Here is a 23,928-nt window from a genome sequence, read left to right as displayed (position 1 = left end):
AGAAGAAATGTTCAACTCTAGGAAGAAGCCATATACGGTAATATTTCTGGTACCTCAACTGCAGATTTTTCAGCGCTCAAATAATTTTAGGACTCTCTATCTCAAAATGAACATAAATGGACTTGTACCACTATTGAAATAAGCACTTCTTATAAACCTTTGATAGTTCATGCTACTGTGACCATATTTTCATTCATTAGTTTTTATATCAACTTATTAACTTCTTACAGTGAGATGAGGTTGTCTATCAATCAAGAAAAGAAAAAGGTGTTTCAAGCATCTACATTAATTCATTAGAGTTTGTAGGAACACATACAAGTGTTACGTAACAATGCTACATTGGTCTGGGGGTAAGCAGTCCAAAAATTATTGCATATTTAGTAATGTATAACTGTATCAGTTGAATAATTGACTAAAATATCTAAGGCGATTTTTTAAGAAAAAGTGAAACAGGGATGATTAGAGTTTAACATTCCACTGACAATGAGGTCGTTAGGGATGGAGAGATAAGACAAAGATGTGGAATGGCAGCAACAGAATTTTTTTAAAGTTCTCATTCTGGTATTTTCCATAAAAAACTTGGTAGAGTTACGTGATATCATAATTTGAAACTACATAATTCTATAAGCTCCACTTCCTCTAAATGTCAGTCTACTGACTTAACCACTGCACCCCATTTCCTAGTAACTGTGCTCCAACCATGACAACATTCCCCTCAGTTACTTTCAGGACACAACAGACAACATTAACGAGTTTGATATATCCTTACAAAATCAACAAAGTTTTAAAAATTGTCTTTGATGCAATAATGGTGTTTAACTGTCTCTGTATGTGCATATTACTGTTAGTATATTTAGAAGAACCAGTGCAATTGCTCTAGAGTGCTATTTATTGGCTCTATTTTCTGAATAAATAACTTGTTAGAAGTTTGTTTTATTTAGTGACTTCTATGTAATACGGTTTTTTCCACTTACTCTTTTCCTATGTCTCTTTTATATTTGTAAAGAAAATGTTTTCTTCTTAATATTCTAGAAATCTTTCTCAAAAAGGACTTGCGTAACTACTGTGTAGATACACTTTACATTTGTGAATATCTTAATGTAATTTTTTAATCGATATACAAATATAATCTGAGCCAGGAAGTTTCATAGAACTCTCAGTAATGGGAGGTATAAAATCATGATCCTCGAGTCACACATTTTTCATTACTGTATATCCTACTGCAGTTTGTTCTAATGCTGACCTATGTACACCTTAATGAAATTTCTTGAATATCTACTGTGACATGTGTACTTTAATATCTCAAAATTAAGCAACAAATGTATCTGTTATCATTTTATTACATTTCATTGTGGCAAATCTTGAAATATGAGGAAGTCAGTTGTTAAGTTATTTTGTTTACAAACATATTTTAAAGGGGTTTGATATAAAACTAATATGGTACTTCAACAGTGTATATCTTTATTTTGAAATATAACCTACAAATAATAAACAGTTTGCACAGACATAGAAATAATGTGTTATAGATTGATCATACTCTTATGTTGGTATCATTCGTAGTCAGTTGTAAAAAAGTCTTCTTCTACAATTTATACATTTTTTGTTCCAAATGTCACAGATATTCACAACGATATTGACAATTGGAAATAGTTTAGTATGACAGTCTTGTACATAAAACTATAACATCTGGCCACATAAAATATTATAGTAAATATTAAATTCATATAGTAATTAAGCTTAATTTTAATTCATTACAAAATGTATAAAAATATTTCGTTACAAAACTTAAATACAGCAATGGGTACTATAAGAATATATAAATTTAGACAACTGTTTGTCTAGTTTATTTCCTATTGCTATTTCACAAATCTTAAAATACACTTTCTTATCACAAGTAAATGTGTGATAAAACCTCAGTGTTCTGCTCAAAATTGGTAACTGGACATAACAAGGTAATCCACATGCATTATGAATTAGTTTAACTTTAGTACTGAGATTAATACAACACTTAATAAACACAGCTTGTTTGTCTGAAGAATGATTCAGTCCTCATATTCATATGGAAATTCACAAAATTATGACTCTATTGAACATGGTAACAATTAATCAATGCACTAATTAAGTTAATAAATATCCATAAATGAGATAAATGGACTATTAGTATGAGTACTGCGAAATTAATAATGTAATAATAAACTTGCAAATTAAATTATCAAATTATTGTCTTTATATATCATAAATATGATACACTTTACATCTAAATGCTATGAGATCAATATATTTAGGCTACACATATGAAAACTAATTTCGTTTTCTCCTCTGTATACTGTGTATTTTGAGCAATTAATATTGAGTAACAATTAATTTCAGTATTAATAATTTTGTAATTCTTCTTATACATCATTCTATAAGAGAGGTTTTTTTTTACATGCTTTGTTGCAACTTGGAATCAAAGTTAATTACTAAGCAATGATGTTTTTAAGGTAAACAAACAATTATTCAGAGTATCTATTACTGGCTTAATAAGGATTTATGCTTTTGATAACAAAATGGTCTGTATAGAGTATCCCTTATTGAATTAGAATGCTTTGTATTTCATTGTATATTTAGAAACTTTGATGAAACTTCTTGATAAACATGCAGATTCTTTATTCTTGTTCCTGTTCATCTGAAAAACATAACAAAAATATAAAATAACTATTTGATGTTCCACAACAAGCAAAAGATAACAAGTAAAAAATTGAGGAGGAAGAAGGGGTTTTCTTTTTATCAGAAATGACTAACATTGAAGCCTATAAAATTTTGCAAGAAATTAATGCCTAAAACTTTCAAGAAACTGATAAGTTTGCCTAACCTACATCCAGTCTGACATCAAAATAAAATTGACTGAAAGAATTTGATATAACTCATTTATACACTAGTAACATCACATTGCGAAAGTGATGTTAACTAATATAACATAAAATTCAGCAAGGAATGGCAGAGAGTGCAAGGTTGAATACATTCTGTCACTAACAGCTATTAAAAGGGACAAAATTCTATTAATGGTTGAAGATGTAGAACGAAAGACAGGTGTAGTTCTGTTTGTAGCTAATATTGGCCACTTACAGGCCTTGCTACTTTGTAGGCCATGTACTGAATCATACACCCTGAACTTCAGTTTTTTTTTCCATTCATCTGACTGTACCTTGAAGCACTAGAAGACTAAAATATGCATTTATTGAAGAAGTAACAACACGTATAAGCACACTTTCTGCAGTTTTATGCATGTTCAACACTGCACTGCCATAACTCCTGATACTGTAAGCTATATGTAAATGAAGTTAAAAAAAGTTTTAATATTCAATACCAGTTGCATTAACTGGAGATCATCAAGCAACAAGTACTTGAGGCCTTATTGAGGGCTTTGGCACACATAAAAACAATTTAAGTGACATTTAACTCTATACTTGCTTCGCATGATACAATGGAGTCAAGCACAAATGCTGTAAGCTTTCTGACCAATTAAACAATATGTGTACATTACACATTATCAAATATCATTCAGCAGACATGTGTGATCAGTACCCCAAAACGTTCTTTATGATGTTTTTGTTGTGTTTGATTTCTAATTATTTTCTGTATTTGTTAAAAATGCAAAATTTTGAGGCAATTTTAACATGGAATTTACACTGATATATGAAAGCATAAGAGTCCCCCTCCCCCCACCTCTCACACACACATTCATACAGAATTGCCCACGCTAGACACACACTGACATATAGAAATTCTTATTTAGATGCCTATCGGGAATGATTGTCCATAGACAGCACTATGATCTACAAAGCTGTCACTCACCTGATGAGGCTCCTTGATTTTGGTCTTCTACTGGCATCTCTGTAGGTTCTCCATCTGTTGATGTTGGTTCCTGAACAGTGTATTCGTCCTGTATTGGCACCTGGGGTGGGTAGGAAAGACCAGATGCACCAGAATGCTCTCCATAGTTAAACTGACTGCGGTACCATCTAGAGTTCTGCCTGTATGGATGTGCCTCATTAGCTTGCAAGTTGCTGATTCGTACTCCTTGGTACTGATAGGGATCTGCTGCAACATATTTCAGAATTGATAAATGCTATGAGATCATGCCATCAAGTTCTATTTAGTCAAGGTTCTATCAGTTGGCGGAAGAATTGGAATTGTTTTTTGGCGAACAGCATAATATGATACAGCTAGGTCTTTCATAATTTATGGCCTTCCGAGGACACAGAGCTGAGACAGAAAAAGCCAACCAGACGAATACAGGAACCTACCTATGCTTACATCCAAGCCAATCTGCCTTACCGAAATATCTCAAACCTCCATGTTTTGTCTTTAGATTGTTAGGGCTTAACAGAAAGCTCATTACCACAGCGTAACAATCTCAAATGCAAAAGAATTGGGCTCGAATCAGAAACCGAAATATGATTCAAGGATATGGATTTAAATTATACTTATTTTAGGTAGAGGGCAATGTTTTATCATGGAGTTACATTTCTTGACACGTAAATAATTTAAATCTAGCGAAATTGTCAACTCTCATGAAGAATGAACTGATCAAAAACAAAGATGTACCACTCTACTGTGGGATGAAAATAAATGTTTGTTAAAACGATATAGATGTATCAGTAAGACATTAAGCTTCAGATAATTCCAGAAAAGAACATAAGGGACGAACCACATAAATGAGTCAAAGACACGTTATCCCAGGCTTTCACGGTGCATTACTTTTTTTTACAAAAATCCAAATATCCTCGCTCATAAAATTTCTGTGCATATACAGTACCAATGTTTACATTAAGACGGTATCCAATTACAGTTTTGTACCTGAATTCTCTCTGTGAGATATAAATTTTAAATCTGACAATAAAGTCTGTATAATCGACTTACACAGTGGGCTCGTATCAATCAGACTATCACACAGTGCAACAACGCCAAAGATATCGCTTAGTTTCCTGTTTTCAACTTTCAGAAATGGCGAGCCAAATGTTACCTTAAAGAATAATGACAAATTTACTAAGAAATCATAAAAGTTATTTTAAAATGATGACACCTTTAGAAAAAAATTGTGATAAAAGTAAACTAGTCAATTTCCGCATATAATTTAGCTACAAGTCGCCTTAAGCTCGAGTGTTCGTCATTCGATCATGAAAGACCATTACATTCATGCAAGTTATCTGCACAACGTCTATCCAAGGCTGTACTCTGTTACGAGAGTTCCACAAGTTTTGAAATTACGTGCCTGTATTCACTCAGCAGAGCCATTAAATCAATTTTTCAGAGGTATTTGTATCTATAACTACCCGCATCTTCATTGTTCTATTAATAAGCGACTACTTAAGATGCCCATTCAGCATCAGACGCTGATTTGCTGGAAGGTACGCTACGAAATGAAAGCAAAGTGACAGACAGTTGTCGTAGTGTAAATGTAACAAAGTGGAAGCGTTAAGATGAGACTCATTCATACCTTGTTGTAGTATTCCAATTCCGTGGTAGAATAAATATCCAGGAACACCGTAGCTACTCGGCAAGCCGTAAGATGCGTTTCCTGCCGGAACGTTGTATGTGGTGCCTCCACTACTGGTTCCGGCAACTGGTACATACGACGCTGGTCTCACAGGTTGCTGATTTTCTTGCCCATTTCCAGGACTGCGACAGATACTAGGTGTGGTAATGGCATAATTAGTTTCGTTCTCGGCTTTTTCTTTTGAAAGTAAAACCACTCCGATACAATCAGATCGATAGATTGATAATAAAGGAACAGAGAATCTCAGAGGACGTTGATACAAGACTGTCCCTATTTCGGACAGAAACCCATTCAGAGAATGTATCACATCAGGACTTGACAAACCTGACAGTTTAAGCACTCTCAACCTGGGGCTTGCAGGCAAAGCAAAGCACTCCAGTATATAGTGACCTAGTATAGGGAAAAACAAAATACCACGACAAAACTGTGACAAACGGTTAAAGGTTTCTTGAGACGCTACATTAAAGATTACAGTGTTGTTGCGTCTGTCTATTCTGAGAGAAACGAGATCATGAGACTCGATATTAAATACGGTCATGACACCAGCGCGGTAGTTGTAATTATGCGGGAGCCACTGGAAGAAACAAACTATAGTATTCATTTTGAAGGTCTCTGTGTGACGCCGCACAGTACAAGATCGCGGACAGGACCGAACTGCTCACTCACAAACCGACGGAACGACACAAACGCGCCCAACGTCTGACGAGGCAGAATACGAGCGCGCCAAGCTGCCTTCCTATTGGTGGCGTAGCTGGGTGGGGACGCGGTGCAGTGGTGGGGGAAGCTAGATAGTGGGGTGGCATGTGAGGCGTAGTGGCCTCATGAGGAACCACGTCCGCCCTCCTGTTTCATTCTAGCTCATAAAAGAAAGAATAATGAATGAAAATTTATTTTCTGGGCATCCTTACACAACAGTAAAGCAAATCCAATGATTTGTCACATATTCCAGATCATAACAGCAAACCGACTAATAAGGCAGGAAAAATTATTTTATTTTGGTAATTTATTGAATCGCTCTGCTTATTGTCATCGTCCTATGAATGACATTTTAATGCAGCTTACTTACATTCTTTCTTCTCTCTAATTTTAAATCAAATTAAACAGTATGGCACACATTAATATTTTCATCTGATGATTTACTTTAATTAGAGTAACATTTGAGAAAATTCTAACATTAAAATGATGTTTAGGGCTCAAGTGAACATTAAACCACAGATCAGACACATGGCAAGACACAAATGTTTAGCATTATCGAGCAATAGGTCTCTGATTTCAACACTTTAGAATGAAGAGAGGCTAACACTCACTTAATTCAAAACCTCTAAATATCCTTCCATGCAATCAAAGGAGGTTCAGATGTGGTCCCGTAGGATTTCCCTCCACACGGTTTGTATTAGACCATAAAATGCCTCGACCTTGGTTGCTAGATGGCCTCGACCAAATACACCGAATACGTTTTCAATGAGCGACATGCTACACAAATGTTCTGGCCGGCGAAGCTATAGTATCTGCCGTTCTTCGAAGAAAGTGGCCACATTCCTCGTCATACCTCGCCGGACATCGTCCTGCTGATTCATGAAATGTGGTGTTGCTTGCATACCTTCACCTCTACAATCTTACTGGTTCAGCAGTTGCTTTTCATATTTACCTCCAGGGATGTACATAATTTTTTCTTCTTGAGGACCGGAATCGGATTCATATCTGTTCATGTAAGTATTCACTCACATCAGTACCCCTAAATAGCAGCAGCAGAATTGTCATAAGCTCTTTAAACGGTTAGAATTGGAACATAGGTTGCATGTACTGAAATCAAGTGCCTTGGAACCACCTCTCCCCCCCCCCCCTCTCTCCCTCTCCCTCTCTCTCTCTCTCTCTCTCTCTCTCTCTCTCTTCTCTCTCTCTCTCTCCCCTCCCCCGCCCCCCCTCCCACCACCCGAGTTAAACGTACAACAAGATTCACAGCTTACAGTGATCTCAAAACACGGCCATTAAAAGAAAATACACAATGACCTACACAGAAATTCATCGAATTTAATTCTCATACTAAACAGCTGACAGAGCCATAATGAAAATACCGTAAGAGTCTCAGATCTATAGCGACATTAACACTTCCTTTTTAATACAATTACGTAACACACGTTATGATATTAAATTCAAATAGATCTTAAAAAAAGATCAACCTTTGACTGTAATTACCAGGGATTTTAAGAAACATAATACGTGCAACCAGATTACTCAATACTCAAAACATTAGGAATATGGATGACTGCCAGTGGTCAAAAACGGACTTAAGAAAAAAAAATTGTCACTCTGCATTACATGCTTATTCGGCAATTAACAGTTAAGTGCCTGGCAGAGGATTCCTCGAACCACCTTCAAGCTGTTTCTGTACCGGTCCACTCTCGAACAGTGTGCAGAAAAAATGAACACTTGCCTCTTTCCGTACAATCTCTGAGTTCTATTATTTGGTTGTTGTTGTTGTCTTCAGTCCTGAGACTGATTTGATTCAGCTCTCCATGCTACTCTATCCTGTGAAAGCTTCTTCATCTCCCAGTACTTACTACAACCTACATCCTTCTGAATCTGCTTAGTGTATTCATCTGTTGGACTCCCTCTACGATTTTTACCCTCAACGCTGCCCTCCAATGCTAAATTTGAGATCCCTTGATGCCTCAGAACATGTCCTACCAACCGGTCCCTTCTTCTTGTCAAGTTGTGCCACAAACTCCTCTTCTCTCCAATTCTATTCAATACCTCCTCATTAGTTATGTGATCTACCCATATAATCTTTAGCATTCTTCTGTAGCACCACATTTCAAAACCTTCTATTCTCTTCTTGTCCAAACTATTTATCGTCCATGTTTCACTTCCATACATGGCTACACTCCAAACAAATACTTTCAGAAACGACTTCCTGACACTTAAATCTATACTCGATGTTAACAAATTTTTCTTCCTCAGAAACGCTTTCCTTGCCATTGCCAGTCTACATTTTATATCCTCTCTACTTCGAACATCATCAGTTATTTTGCTTCCCAAATAGCAAAACTCCTTTACTACTTTAAGTGTCTCATTTCCTAATCTAATTCCCTCAGCATCACCTGAATTAATTCGACTACATTCCATTGTCCTCGTTTTGCTTTTGTTGATGTTCATCTTATATCCTCCTTTCAAGACACTGTCCATTCCGTTCAACTGCTCTTCAAAGTCCTTTGCTGTCTCTAACAGAATTACAATGTCATCGGTGAACCTCAAAGTTTTTATTTCTTCTCCCTGGACTTTAATACCCACTTCGAATTTTTCTTTTGTTTCCTTTACTGCTTGCTCAATATACAGATTGCATAACATCGGGGACAGGCTGCAACCCTGTCTGACTCCCTTCCCAAACACTGCTTCCCTTTCGTGTCCTTCAACTCTTGTAACTGCCATCTGGTTTCTGTACAAATTGTAAATAGCCTTTCACTCCCTGTATTTTACACCTACCACCTTCAGAATTTGAAAGAGAGTATTCCAGTCAACATTGTCAAAAGCTTTCTCTAAGTCTACAAATGCTAGAAATGTAGGTTTGCCTTTCCTTAATCTATTTTCTAGGATAAGTCGTAGGATCAGTATTGCCTCACGTGTTCCAACATTTCTGCGGAATCCAAACTGATCTTCGCCGAGGTCGGCTTCTACCAGTTTTTCCATTCGTCTGTAAAGAATGCGTAAGTATTTTGTAGCTGTAACTTATTACACTGATAGTTCGGTAATTTTTACATCTGTCAACACCTTCTTTCTTTGGTATTGGAATTATTATATTCTTCTTGAAGTCTTAGGGTATTTCGCCTGTCTCATACATCTTGCTCACCAGATGGTAGAGTTTTGTCAGGACTGGCTCTCCCAAGGCCGTCAGTAGTTCCAATGGAATGGTGTCTACTCCCGGGGCCTTGTTTCGACTCAGGTCTTTCAGTGCTCTGTCAAACTATTCACGCAGTATTGTATCTCCCATCTCATCTTCTTCTACGTCCTCTTCCATTTCCATAATATTGTCCTCAAGTACATCGCCCTTGTATAGACCCTCTATATACTCCTTCCACCTTTCTGCTTTCCCTTCTTTGCTTAGAACTCGGTTTCCATCTGAGCTCTTGATATTCATACAAGTGGCTCTCTTTTCTCCAAAAGTCTCTTTAATTTTCCTGTAGACAGTATCTATCTTACCCCTCGTGAGATAAGCCTCTACATTCTTAAATTTGTTCTCTAGCCATCCCTGCTTAGCAATTTTGCACTTCCTGTCGATCTCATTTTTGAGACGTTTGTATTCCCTTTTGTCTGCTTCATTTACTGCGTTTTTATATTTTCTCCTTTCATCAATTAAATTCAATATTTCTTCTGTTACCCAAGGATTTCTAGTAGCTCTCGTCTTTTTACCTATTTGATCCTCTGCTGCCTTCACTATTTCATCCCTCAAAGGTACCCATTCTTCTTCTACTGTATTTCTTTCCCCCATTCCTGTCAGTTGTTCCCTTACGCTCTCCCTGAAACTCTGTACAACCTCTGGTTTAGTCAGTTTATCCAGGTCCCATCTCCTTAACTTCCCACCTTTTTGCAGTTTCTTCGGTTTTAATCTACAGTTCATAACCAATAGATTGTGGTCAGAGTCCACATCTGACCCGGGAAATGTCTTACAATTTAAAACCTTATTTGGTTGTGATGATCATTTATCCGTATGTAGATGGGCGCCAACAAAATATTTTCACTCTCTGAAGAGAAAGTTGGTGATAGAAATTTCATGACACTATCCTGCCGCAACGAAAAAAGCTTTTGTTTCAATGATGGCCTTCTGAATTCGCGTATCATATCCGTGGCCCTTTCCTATTTCGCGATGATACAAAATGCAGTGTTCGTCTTTGAACTTTTTCGATTTCCTCCGTCACTCCTCACTGATGCAGATCCCTCACCGCACAGCAATAGTCAAGAAGAGGGAGTGTCTTTAGTAGCCTTGTTGCATTTTCTTAGTGTTCTGCCAATAAATGGCAGTCTCTTCTGTTTTCCCCACAATATTATCTATGTGATCGTTCTAATTTAAGTTATTCGCAAGTGTAATCTCTACGTATTTAACTGAATTTACAGTCTTTAGATTTGTGTGATGTATCATGTAACCGAAATTTGGCTCATTCCTTTTAGTACTCATGTGGATGACTTCACGTTTCTCATTATTTAGAGTCGATTTCCACTTTTCGCACCATCCAGGTATCTTGTCTCAATCATTTTCCAATTCGTTTAGATCATCTGATGACTTTGCAAGACAGTAAATGACTGTGTAATCTGCAAACAATCTAAGAGAGCTACTCAAATTGTCTCATAAGCCTCTTATGTGTATCAGGGACAGCTGAGGGCGTATAAAACTTCCTTGGGGATTGCCAGATATTACTTCTGTTTTAATCAGTGACTTACCGTCAGTTACTACGAACTGTGTACGTTCTGACAGGAAATCAAGAATCCAGTCGCACAACTAAAACGATATCCCATAGTAACGAAATTCGACAAGAAGTCGCTTGGGAGGAACGGTGTGAAAAGTCTTCTGGATATCTAAAAATATGGAATAAATTTGACATCGCCTGTCAATAGCATTCATCACCTCGCGGGAATAAAGAGTTAGTATTGTTTCAAAGGAACGTTATTTTCTGAAACTGTGTTGGCCCTTTGTCAACAAATCATTTTCTTCGCGGTAATTCATAATGTTCCAAAAACCTACTGAAAATCGACGTTAGCGATATGGGTCCCTAATTCAGAGGATTACTCCCACTTCCTTTTCTTGGATTTTGGTATGACTCGCACAACTTTCAATCTTTCGGTACGGATCTTTCGACGAGCGAGTGGTTGTGTATGGTTGGTAAGTATGGAACTATTGCATCAACGTACTCTGAAAGGAAACTGACTGGTATTTAATCTGGACCGGAGGCCTTGTCTTCAATACTGGTTTAAGCTGTTTCGCTACAACGAGGAATCTACGTTTAAATTACTCATGTTTGCAGTTGCTAATTCTGCAACATTTACTTAATTTTATTTGGCAATGGCAACGTTAAGTTAGCCTGGAAGTTACACCTGCTAGTCTAAATGAATAAAAAAATGTACACATAAAAAACACAAGCACCTTTAAATATGTCGATGAAAAGCATATACGACGTCCGAAACCGATTGCCCCTGACACCCAGTAAATGTAATGTAATACACACGGGGTCAAGCCTAACTGAGCCGATACCAGAGGCCAATCTTGATGGCTAGTGGAACTCGCCGCCGGCCGCTGGTGGCCGAGCGGTTCTGGCGCTACAGTCTGGAACCGCGCGACCGCTACGGTCGCAGGTTCGAATCCTGCCTCGGGCATGGATATGTGTGTTGTCCTTAGGTTAGTTAGGTTTATGTAGTTCTACGTTCTAGGGGACTGATGACCTCAGCAGTTGAGTCCCATAGTGCTCAGAGCCATTTGAACCAGTGGAACTCGCCGGCAGGTCGATGCACGTGGCACGCTCAACCCACGTGCCGCTGGTGCGATAACAGACGATGTTTTACTGCTGATCTTTCGGCGCAGGGTCCACGCTCGGAAACCCGCGCCAACGTAGCGGGCCCCGAGCGCTCCCTCAGCAGTTGCGGCGAGCGTGTAGAGGGTACTTCCGCGGCGGCCCGCACAAAGCGCGCCAGAGCCGTTAGGCGAGTGTTCAAAACCGCGCGGTGACGTGACGGAATTCAACCGCCACAGATACAAATGAATAGAAATCAAAGCATTGTAGTGGAAAAATGTCGACGATTATCGATGTTGATGCAAATCGCGAGTATTTAGCATCTATAAACTGCATGTTATGCGACTGTCCATCTCAAATACTTTCCTTCCCAACGTAGTGGCTCTGAAAAGAAAGCACTATGCAAAGCATGGAACACACGTGAATAAAGGGACAAACGATTAGTTAGTCTGAGGATTAATGTTTCTAAAAGTGTATTAGGATTAAATATAAGAACCTTTGTGCGACATATTCACAGTATTCATACCAAGATTAAAAGCAAAACAAAGGGAGATGTTTAGCAAAATAAAGTGGCAGACTGTGCAAGAGAGGCGCTCTGCATCGCGGTGTAGCTTGCTGTCCAGGTTTCGGGAGGGTGCTTTTCGGATGAGGTATCAAATATATTGCTTCCCCCTACTTATACCTCTCTTCGAGAAGTTGTCCGTCACCACCAGTGGTATAACAGATACTGAATGATGAATGACGAAGAGGGTTAATCCATTCAGTTTTCTGTGAAAGGATGGAACACAGTAGTATTGCTATATAATAATCTAATAAGTGTAATATGACTTAATGTGAGACAGTAAACTTCAAAACTTGCCTATACTGGCGAATTTCGGAGGTATGTCTTGATTCTCTTTACAGTGGAGAATGACTTCTCTGCTGTGGCTGTAGTTACAGTAAGTGTGGCTATATCCCCAGAAAGTTGTTGATGCGTGGATACATGGCTACGTTGCATAACTGCTGCGCTTCCATGGCAGATGAAGGTCTGGAATCTTCTTTCACAGATTTTCTTCTCCATAAATGTAATTTAGCAAGAACATCCTCCAATCCAGATTCCATATCGTCAACGAAATAAGTGTATTTCACTGGCTGAAATCACCAAAAGTGAAGAAAATCCAAACAGAACTTTCTTTTGTCCTATAGTCAGTCACAAAACAGTCTAAAATTGGGATGGGAATCGCCCCACGGTAGTACTCATCAGCATCGCGCAGCAACCAGTTTCGTCTGTTCCTTTGGATCTTAACTACCGTGGTGATAATGTCATTTACACTACAAATCAGAATTTCCGTCGCTGCAATAGGTTCAAATGGCTCTGAGCACTAATGGACTTAAAATCTGAGGTCATCAGTCCCCTAGAACATAGAGCTACTTAAACCTAATTAACCTAAAGACATCACACACATCCATGCCAAAGGCAGGATTCGAACCTGCAACTATAGCGGTCGCGCGGTTCCAGACTGAAGCGCCCCGAACCGCTCGGCCACTCCTGCCGGCCGCTACAATAAGTAATGCTACATATTGTCACCACAAAATATTTACTGTTATATACTTCATGAATAACTGTAAATTTGTTTTCCCCGAATTTCACATTAAACCTACAATTACCACCCAATTTGTCCTAATACTGTTCCAGTTTCTCACTTACTTCAATACACAAAGTACTGTAATTGAAACTTGTGAGATATTCTGTAAAGATCTAGGAACATAAGTTTGAAATGAGGGCTTCTCGTTAGAACGGAAGACAACAAACTTCTGAATTGAAAATTATATATTCCTTATCATTTTAACCAGGGATACTGTGTCTAGTATCCCTAAGATGAGAAGGTGATTTTAGCATCATCCCATCTAAAATAAAACTCTGAAGATGGGCTGCAGTCACACTTTTCCATAGCTTTGTTCTTTTGTGTCTGCGCGCCGCGCAGGGTAGTTGCGCGATCGGCGGCGTCTTGTAACGGTCTTCCCCGGTCGGAGGTTCGAGTCCTCCCTCGGGCATGGGTGTGTGTGTCGTCCTTGCGTAAGTTAGTTTAAGTTAGATTAAGTGGTGTGTAAGCTTAGTGACCGGAGACCTAGGCAATTTGGCCCCATACGACCTTACCACAAATTTCCAAATTTTTCTGTCGGCAGAGAACGTCGATCCAGCGCTCTCATTTGCTTTTTTTCGTTTGAAGCACACCACACACATGGATTGTTAGTACGACGTAAAGAGCTCGCCTTTATTTTTATTTGCAAGCGGTAACGGAAAAGCAGGAGGGCAGGATTTACACTCTGTAGTTCAAATGTGTTGCCACTGTACCGTTTATACTCTGCTTGAAAGATGTACGGGAGACGGTAGACTGTGAAGCCAGATAAGAATAAGACCTGGCGATCTATGTGGTTTGTGGTGAGGGAACTATCATGGATGCAGGCCCATGTAGCTTCCTACACATTTTCAATTTACCATAATGGTCAGACCTAGCCAAAAGGCTTGCATTTGTTTAGGTGATGGGAGATAAGTTGAATGGGCTGTTGTGGTATATCGTATGTGTATGCTTTGAGACGGATCTGAATTTTTACGGTTGAGAAAGGTCTCAAAAAATGCCTCAAATGGGTCAGAAATTATAAGCGGTAGCTAGATTTTGGAAAGAATTTCCAATTTTTTCAAGTTAATTGGCACTGTGGAGAAATGTACACTGCCGGGCGAAAAAAGTGAAGCAGCCAGAAGACATGGTCGAATGTCAATGTAACTTCGTATATGTACGAATCTTTGGCGGGTATGCAAATGATTAGAGCTGCATATCTCTATGAAAGGCAGAACGCCCATCAGACTGCATGAGTGCTGTTCGTGTTTAGTGTTGTTAACAGACCTGATAGGGCATGTAAGGAGAGTTAATAGCGAATAATCACTGCGAAGGACACAGACATGCCACATAATCGTGTGAGGTAACATCAGCAACTGAAAGATGCCTCTTTGTTGGTCTCAGTTTGGCTGACTGGCCGAATCGGGCTATATCTACATTTTTGAGACATTCAGATGTGCCAGTGGCCCGATGCTGAACTGTATAGGAACGTGTGGGCTCGCATACTCGTCGTCATGGTGCCGGTGGCCCACGTTTGTCCACCACAGTGGAGGACCGCTGTATTGCGTACCAAGAGCATGGTAACCCCTTCATATCTGCACCTGACATCTCTCAACAAGTAATGGAACTCCTGTACATTATGGGTCATCCCGCACCATTGATCGGAGACTGGGAGCAGCAGTGGTCCCCTGTGTGGGGAGTCGTTAACGCCACAACCAACGGCTGCTTTTGGAATGGCGCCGGGACTGCTGATGAATGGCGTTGCATTGTGTAGAGCGATGAATCTCGCTTTTGCCCTATCCCGAATGACCATCGTCAGCAAGTACTAGTGCAACGTGTGGAAAAGTCTCATTCGTTCGGTATTCTGGAGAGCAAACAAATAGTCTGACGTCATGGAATGGGAGCCATAGGGTGTGGCTTTAGGTCACGGCTGGTAGTGACTGAAGGAACTCTGACAGCACAACAGTACGCCACGGACATCTTGTATGCTGATGTCTTATCTGTAATCCAACTGCATGGTGGTGCCATTGCCCAAACGACAATGCTCGTACACATATGTCACACGTCTCTGTGAACTGTCTGCCTGATGCTGAGATTCTCTCGAGCCGCTTTTGTAAGGTACACATGCTGTGCTGTGTTGAGGGGCGATCGGTATGGCTGAAAACGAACACACTTCATAAGCCGCGATCGCATTATTGCTCCAAGATTACAGGTTTCAACAATTTCATTTTGCCATCATCTGATGTTCTGGAACCTGCTATAGTGTGACATGGCTATTTTATAGCAGAATATCAGATGATGGCAGCATAAGATTGTTGAAACACGTCATTTTGGAGCAGTTAAAGTGTATACACTGTGATAGCGACGTATGAAGCGTGTTCATTTTCACGCCCATGCCAGTCAATATACTCTGATCTGTCCCTGAAAGAAAATGCGATGGGCCACTCCAGACAGCAGCTCCGTCACAGAACCAGTATTGAGGATATCGAGGACCGACTACTAGTGTAATAATCATTTACCAGAGCTGGGATTTTATATTTTACTCACCGATACCTGTTTCGAGTGAGGCCTCGTATTCAAGCGGTACCGAAATACAGTAAATCTGTTGTAAGCACGTATGTCTACACGGTCCAGTCACATTAATGTGCCCACCGCCTACATTCGACGCCAACGTGCATTAATCACTCACAAGCGGCTTGTGGTATCACTGGCAGTGGACGGTATATAAAGCATGCCCGCGGACGCAGAAAACAGTGCGCACTACGGCCTGAGCTATCAGGACGAGCGCATCGCTGGTGTTGCGCGCTACGCTTACTCGGCCGTTGAGAGCTTGTGAAGAGGTTTCTCTGCTGTGGGCGCCGCGGGAAACAAATTGTCGTGTGTTGTTTTCATAACGCCTGCAGATTGTCGTGTTCTGCGCCCCACAGCGTGGGAAAGAAGTAGGCGCAGAGGAAACCTGCCGCTATGAAGCGTCCTTCGGTTGTGCGACTCACTGAGTCTGCCGACCGAGCAAGGAATTCCCGAGAAGACGAGTCGCGGCCTGTCCCCCCTTTGTACGTCAAGTGCAAAGGCGGGTGGACCGCGCTGTTCGACACCATTACGAATTGCGCTCGGAACGAAGTGGTCTACGAGTCTGTCGATACAGACTCGCTGATCTGCGTTCGAGCTGCAGGCGTGGCCAGGGCGATCAAGGTTGCAGTGGCCGACCACATCGTCGACGCGCCGCCGGCGCGTGAGAAGGCACCTTCCGTAGGAAGGATGAAGACGACCGAGGCACTCCTCAGGGGGTTACCTCGGTGCTGTGACGAGGCAGCGGTCCGGGAAGGGCTGCTACGAGCCGGGTTAGGTAATGCAACCGCAAGGTTGCACAACCGGACCAACAAGAAGAGGGCGCCGCTCTATGCCGTGACCGTGCAAACGGCCGACGGTGGGAGCGACATCTTCGACTTGCGGAAGTTGCTGGGCTTCCCAGTTACGACAGAAGCTCTCCCGACCGCCACGGACCTCCAGCCCCAGGGCGAGGGCCATGTCGCGAAGTATTGCCGCAACGCGGCGCGGTGCCTTAAGTGCTCAGGCGAGCACGACAGCCGCGTCTGCAACCGCGGGAGTTTAGTTCTTCCGAGTTGCGTCCGGTGTCGCGGCCCGCACGCCGCCAGCTGGCGCGGTTGTCCGGCTTTCTCGAGCCGCAACCGTGCCGAAGGCGACGAGGCGGCCGCGGTCGCATCGACGCAAGGGAAGAAGAGAAGACGACGTAGGAAACGACGTAGGGCGCAGACCAGCCAGGCGCAGCTGGGGACGACGCGGTAGCAGCTCCACCCGCAAGGGGCCTAGAAGCCAAAGAGGTAGCCCCTATCGCGATTGCGCGAGCAAACGGCGTGCCCGTCTCCGAAGTTCAAGCGGCGCAGCTTACCGAACAAGTGGAGCTCCTCGAGGCTCAGATGTGGCAGAGCTGCGCTATGCAGTAGAAGAGGACGACGCCGAATAGCGGCAGGCTGCCGCCGTTCAGCAACCAGCCTGATGAAGCTGTGCCAAGTCACTGACGACACGACGCAGCAGAGGACATAATGGCAACGCGCGCGTTGCCGCACTAGTTTCCTTGTTACAGGGACGAAGCTACTGCAGCAGGCCCAGGAGTATCCATACGAGCCCAGCTGTAGCAACCGGAACACGCAGCAACACAGGAGGAGCAGCAGCAGCAGGTGGTCCAGGAGACGACGTCGGCGCCAGCAGCAGCAGAGCTCACCTTTTCGACAGGACTGATCATTCTATGACAATCTGGCATTGCGTCTATGGTACCGATGTATGATAGCATACCACTAACATAACCTGACCTTTCACGATCTGTCGCAGATAGCAAGAAACCGCTACTGCCCTTACTACCCAACCTGACACTGTCCAGAGGTTTTTTCCTCTTGGTGCTTGCCTTGGCACTTTTTTCCCTCTGTCCTTAAAAACCGCTCTTCTTTCAAGCTCGATTCTGTCAAGATTTTTCGACCACTTCTATCACCCAGATGCGCCCTTATTAATGGGTAACCTTACCCAGATGTACGGATAACATCGCAGTTCCTCGCTACTGCGATCTCCTCGATTCTAATTACTAACAATGCAGAGATGACAGTAGACCTTTTGAGTTGGTCACCATGCTTGTGCGAGCGTGAAAGGGCTCCCACCTTAGAAAACAGTATAGTTGTTATGCGGAAACGGAGAGATTTATCCGAAGTCTAATAGGGAATGATAATTGGCTTTCAGGCCAAGTGAGAAAGCCTTTCCGAAACGGTTAAGTTTTTAAATTGTTCGAGTGAGGTCGTGGTTAAAGTACACCTCGCATGACCAAATGGTGCTACCCAAAACCGACGCTGAGCCAACTGTCGTACATCACTGGCCATAGATGACAGAGATGAAAGACGGCTGCAGAGATGTGTACAGGCGAGAAGACGTGGAAATTTTGAGCAAATGACTAGCCAGATGAATCAAGGGGCTACCAACACTGTCTCCTAAATGCCCGTTCAGCGAAGGTTGTTGCGTATGGGCCATGGCAACAGCCGCCTGGTTCACGATGCACTCATACTGATTGCTGTTCACTGGCGACAAAGGCTGGTATCTGCAAACCATTACAGCAAGTAGATGACAGACTGCTATTGGCGTGCACGGTGTTAAACGTCTGAAAGCAAACACTCCACAACAATCGTCGGAAGGTTCCAAACCGGAGGAGGGAGCATTATGGTCTGGGGATTATTTTCGAGGCATTCTCTTGGTGATCTCGTCATTCTGGAAGGCACTATGGATCCACACAAGTATGCGTCTATCCTTGGGAACCATGTTCACTTCCTCATGCAGTATTGTTTTTCCTCGGTACGATGGTATCTGCCAGCAGGACAATGCAGCGTGTCACACAGATTGCAGTGTACGTGCGTAGTTCGAAGTGCACCAGATTGAGTTTAGCATACTCTCCTCGCCAACAAATTCACCCCATTAAAACCCGATGTAGAATCTGTGGAACAACCTCCATCGGGTTATTCATTCCTTGGATTCTTAACTGAGAAACCTAAGGCAGCTACCCACGGTACTGCGGTTAGCACGGTGCCACATTTCTGTCGGTATTTCTCAGAGCCTCACTAACACTCTTTCTACATGTCTTATAGATGTGTATTATTTGTTTGCATTATATTATTTTAATTACCTTACAGGATCTCAAATGGCATTTTTCATATATAATCTACTTCTTTTTTGCCATATTTATGCATGGTCGTTCCATTATCGATGGTTTGCTGTTAAATTTATATCTTTGATGAAAATCAATTTATATCACATCTAAAATTTGAAATTGCCCTTTGTCCTGAAATATATGTCACCGATATGAATTTTGTCAACGTTCTCTATTTTTTTAATTCCTGAGCTATTTTTGTTAGTTTAAGATGTGCCTTCTGTTTGTAGACTTCTATTTCCTCAAAGATACTCATGTAGCTTCTTTTCTCTGTTCTTTGAATAATTGAAAGATTAGTGTTTATGTCGACTAGTCTACTATACCGCGTAGATCTTCTCGCAAACGCATTCTAAGTGTGCAGAAGCTGTTTTCAATTTGTACATTTTGTTTATTTGTCCGGACTTGCAAGAACCCTGGAAAATATTTTCTTAGATCACTCAGAAAATAATTCTTTTAACGAACCAATCCATTTGGAAGATACAGTCGCTTATTACCAACGTTACGTCGATGATACCCTCATTCTAATCAGTGGAAACAATGACGAATTTTACCGACAAATAAATAAACTGCATAACAGCATAAAATTTACAGTCAAATATGAAACATACAAGAGCATAAACTTTATAGATATAAAAATAGTTAATGCTAGTTATCTTCATGAATCCGACATATTACGTAAAGTAACGACAACTGACCACCACAACTGACTGATCATGTCACCGACCAGCGTATAATAGAGCACATTTTAAAGATGTGATAAACCGCTTGATTGATGTTCCCCCTGCTAAAGAAAAATTGAAGATAGAATTAGATACAATTGGCGTAAAACTGTCACTGAAAATAACGGTTACAAGACTAATACAGTCAGTAGAATATAAAAAAAAGGAAATAAGGGCGAAATTTGCCAAGGAAAATGGGAAGGAGGAGGAGATTAGCGTTTAACGTCCCGTAGACAAGGAGGTCATTAGAGACGGAGCACCAGCTCGTAGTATGGAAGGATGGGGAAGAAAATCGGCAGTGCCCTTTCACAGGAACCATCCTGGCATTCACCTGAAGCGATGTAGGGAACTCACGGAAAACCTAAATCTGGATGGCCGGACGCGTGTTTGAACCGTCGTCCTCCAGAATGCGAGTCCAGTGTGCTAACCACTGCGCCACGCCGCTAGCTGAAGGAAAATAAGGTAATAATATTAGCGAAAGTAGAAAGAAGCGAGAAATAAAAATTCGTTACACTACCGTATGTGTTGTTGTTGTGGTCTTTAGTCCAGAGACTGGTTTGATGCAGGTCTCCATGCTACTCTATCCTGTGCAAGCTTCTTCATCTCCCAGTACCTACTGAAACCTACATCCTTCTAAATCTGCTTAGTGTATTCATCTGTTGGTCTCCCTCTACGATTTTTACCCTCCACGCTACCCTCCAGTACTAAATTGGTGACCCGTTGGTGCCTCAATACGTGCCCTACCAACCGATCCCTTCTTCTGGTCAAGTTCTCTTCTCCCCAATCCTATTCTATACTTCCTCATTAGTTATGCAATCTACCCATCTAATCTTCAGCATTCTTCTGTAGCACCACATTTCGAAAGCTTCTATTCTCTTCTTGTCCAGCTACATATAGTAAATGTTTCACTTTTTTACATGGCTACACTCCATACAAATACTTTCAGAAACGATTTCCTGGCCCTTAAATCTATACTTGATGTTAACAAATTTCTCTTCTTCAGAAACCTTTTCCTTGCCATTGCCAGTCTACATTTCAAAACCTCTCTACTTCGACTATCATCAGTTATTTTGCTCCACAAATAGCAGAACTCATCTACTACTTTAAGTGTCTCGTTTCCTAATCTTTAATTCGACTATATTTCATTATCCTCGTTTTGCTTTTGTTGATGTTCATCTTATGTTCTCCTTTCAAAAAACTGTCCATTCCGTTCAACTGCTCTTCTAGGTCCTTTACTGTTCTGCCAGAATTACAATGTCATCGGCAAACCTCAAAGTTTTTATTCCTTCTCTATGGATTTTAATACGCACACAGAATTTTTGTTTTGTTTCCTTTACGGCTTGCTCAATATACAGATTGAATAACATCGGGAATACGCTACAACTCTGTCTCACTCCCTTCTCAACCACTGCTTCCCTTTCATGCCCTTAGACTTTCTGTAAAAACTGTAAATAGCTCCCCCCCCCCCTCCTGTATTTGACCCCTGCCACCTTCAGACTTTGAAACAGAGTATTCCAGTCAACATTTTCAAAAGCTTTCTCTAAGTCTACAAATACTAGAAACGTAGGTTTGCCTTTTCTTAATCTGTCTTCTAAGATAAGTCGCAGGGTCAGTGTTCCCTCACGTGTTCCAACATTTGTACGGAATCCAAACTGATCTTCCCCGAGGTCGGCTTCTACCAATTTTTCCATTTGTCTGTAAAGAATTCGTGTTAGTATTTCGCAGCCATGACTTAATAAACTGATAGTTTGTCAATTTTCACACCTGTCAACACCTGATTTCTTTTGAAGTGGAATTATTATATTCTTCTTGAAGTCTGAGGGTATTTTGCCTGTCTCATACATCTTGCTCACCAGATGGTAGAGATTTGTCAGGGCTGGCTCTCCCAAGGCCATCAGTAGTTCTAATGGAATGTTGCCTACTCCCAGGGCATTGTTTCGACTTAGGCCTTTCGGTGCTCTGTCAAACTCTTCACACAGTATTATATCTCGCAGTTCATCTTCATCTACGTGCTCTTCTGTTTCCATAATATTGCCGTCAAGTACATCGCCCTTGTATACATCCTCTATATACTTCTTCTACCTTTCTGCTTCCCCTTCTTTTCTTAAAATGTTCAAATGTGTGTGAATTCTTATAGGACTTAACTGCTAAGGTCTTCAGTCTCTAAACTTACACACTACTTAACCTAAATTATCCTAAGGACAAACACTTACACCTATGTCCGAGGGAGGATTCGAACCTCTGCCGGGACCAGCCGCACAGTCCATGACTACAGAGCCTCAGACCGCTCGGCTAATCCCGCGCGGTTTCTTTTCTTAGAACTGGGCTATCATCTGAGCTCTTGATATTCATACAAGTGGTTCTCTTATCTCGAAAGTTCTCTTTAATTTTCCTGTAGGCAATATCTACCTTACCCCTAGTGATATATACCTCTACATCCTTACATTTGTGGCCTAGTCATCCCTGCTCAGCCATTTTGAACTTCCTGTCGATCTCATTTTTGAAACGTTTGTATTCCTTTTTGCCTGCTTCACTAACTACATTTTTATATTTTCTTCTTTCAAAACAATAAATTCAGTATTTCTTCTGTTACCCATGGATTACTACTAGCTATCGTCTTTTTACGTACGTGATCCTGTGCTGCCTTTACTATTTCGTCTCTCAAAGCTACCCATTCTTCTTCTACTGTATTTCTTTCCCCCGTTCTTGTCAACCGTTCTCTAGTGCTCTCTCTGAAACTCTCTACAACCTCTTGTTCTTTCAGTTTATCCAGGTCCCATCTCCTTAAATTCTTTCCTTTTTGCAGTTTCTTCACTTTTAATCTACAGCTCATTTCTAATAGAGTGTGGTCAGAGTCCACATCTGCCCCTGGAAATGTCTTACAGTCTGAAACCTGGTTCCTAAATATCTGTATTACCATTATATAATTTTTATGAAACCTTCCAGTGTGTCCATGCCTCTTCCATGTATATAACCTTCTTTCGTAATTCTTGAACCAAATGTTAGCTATGATTAAGTTATGCTCTCTGCAAAATTCTACCAGGCGGCCACCTCTTTCACTCAGTACCCCCATTCCATATTCACCCACTACTTTTCTTTCTCTTCCTTTTTCTACTGCCGAATTCCAGTCACCCATGACTATTAAATTTTCTTCTTCCTTCACTATCTGAATAAATTCTTTTATCTCATCATACATTTCATCAATCTCTTCGTCATCTGCGGAGCTAGTTGACATAAACTTGTACTACTGTGGTAGGCATGGGCTTCGTGTCTATCTTGGCTGCAATAATGTGTTCACTATGCTGTTCGCAGCAGCTTCCCCCACTGCTATTTTTTTTTCATTATTAAACCTACTCCTGCATTACCTCTATTTGATTTTGTGTTTATAAACCTGAATTCACCTGACCAGAAGTCTTATTCCCTCTGCCACCGAACTTCACTAATTCCCACAATATCTAACTTTAACCTATGCATTTTCCTTTTTAAATTTTCTAACCTACCTGGCCGATTAAGGGATCTGACATTCCACGCTCCAATACCTAAAACGCCAGTTTTCTTTCGCCTGATAGCGACGTCCTCCTGCGTAGTCCCCACACGGTGATCCAAATGGGTGACTATTTTACCTCCGGAATATTTTACCCGACAGGACGCCATCATCATTTAACCATACAGTAAACCTGCATGACCCCCGGAAAAATTACGACTCTAGTTTCCCCTTGCTTTCGCCTGTTCGCAATATCAGCACAGCAAGGCCGTTTTGGTTAATGTTACAAAACCAGATCAGTCAATTGTTCAGACGGTTGCCCCTGCAATTTCTGAAAAGTCTGCTACCCCTCTTCAGGAACCACACATCTGTATGGCCTCCCAA

General features: G+C 41.2%; 1 protein-coding gene across 2 annotated transcripts; it reads right to left on the bottom strand.

The window, feature by feature from the left end:
- Positions 1-1,440: 1,440 nt before the first annotated feature.
- Positions 1,441-6,229, bottom strand: LOC126298925 (uncharacterized). Of its 2 annotated transcripts, none has more exons than XM_049990476.1 (3): positions 5,483-6,229; positions 3,838-4,083; positions 1,441-2,668 (listed from the first exon to the last, which is right to left on the bottom strand). In XM_049990476.1, exons 1-3 carry the CDS (start codon positions 6,141-6,143, stop codon positions 2,649-2,651), a joined length of 927 nt encoding a protein of 308 aa, XP_049846433.1. In that variant the 5' UTR covers positions 6,144-6,229; the 3' UTR covers positions 1,441-2,648. The 2 variants fall into 2 exon arrangements, with proteins under 2 accessions (XP_049846433.1, XP_049846434.1); XM_049990477.1 differs by having other exon boundaries at positions 3,838-4,080; positions 5,483-6,226.
- Between the last annotated feature and the right edge of the window lie 17,699 nt (positions 6,230-23,928).

The sequence above is a fragment of the Schistocerca gregaria genome, chromosome X, assembly GCF_023897955.1.
Source record: "Schistocerca gregaria isolate iqSchGreg1 chromosome X, iqSchGreg1.2, whole genome shotgun sequence".
Classification (NCBI taxonomy): Eukaryota; Metazoa; Arthropoda; class Insecta; order Orthoptera; family Acrididae; genus Schistocerca; species Schistocerca gregaria.
Note: the sequence above shows the minus strand (reverse complement) of the source record. Positions and strands in the feature narration are given on the sequence as shown.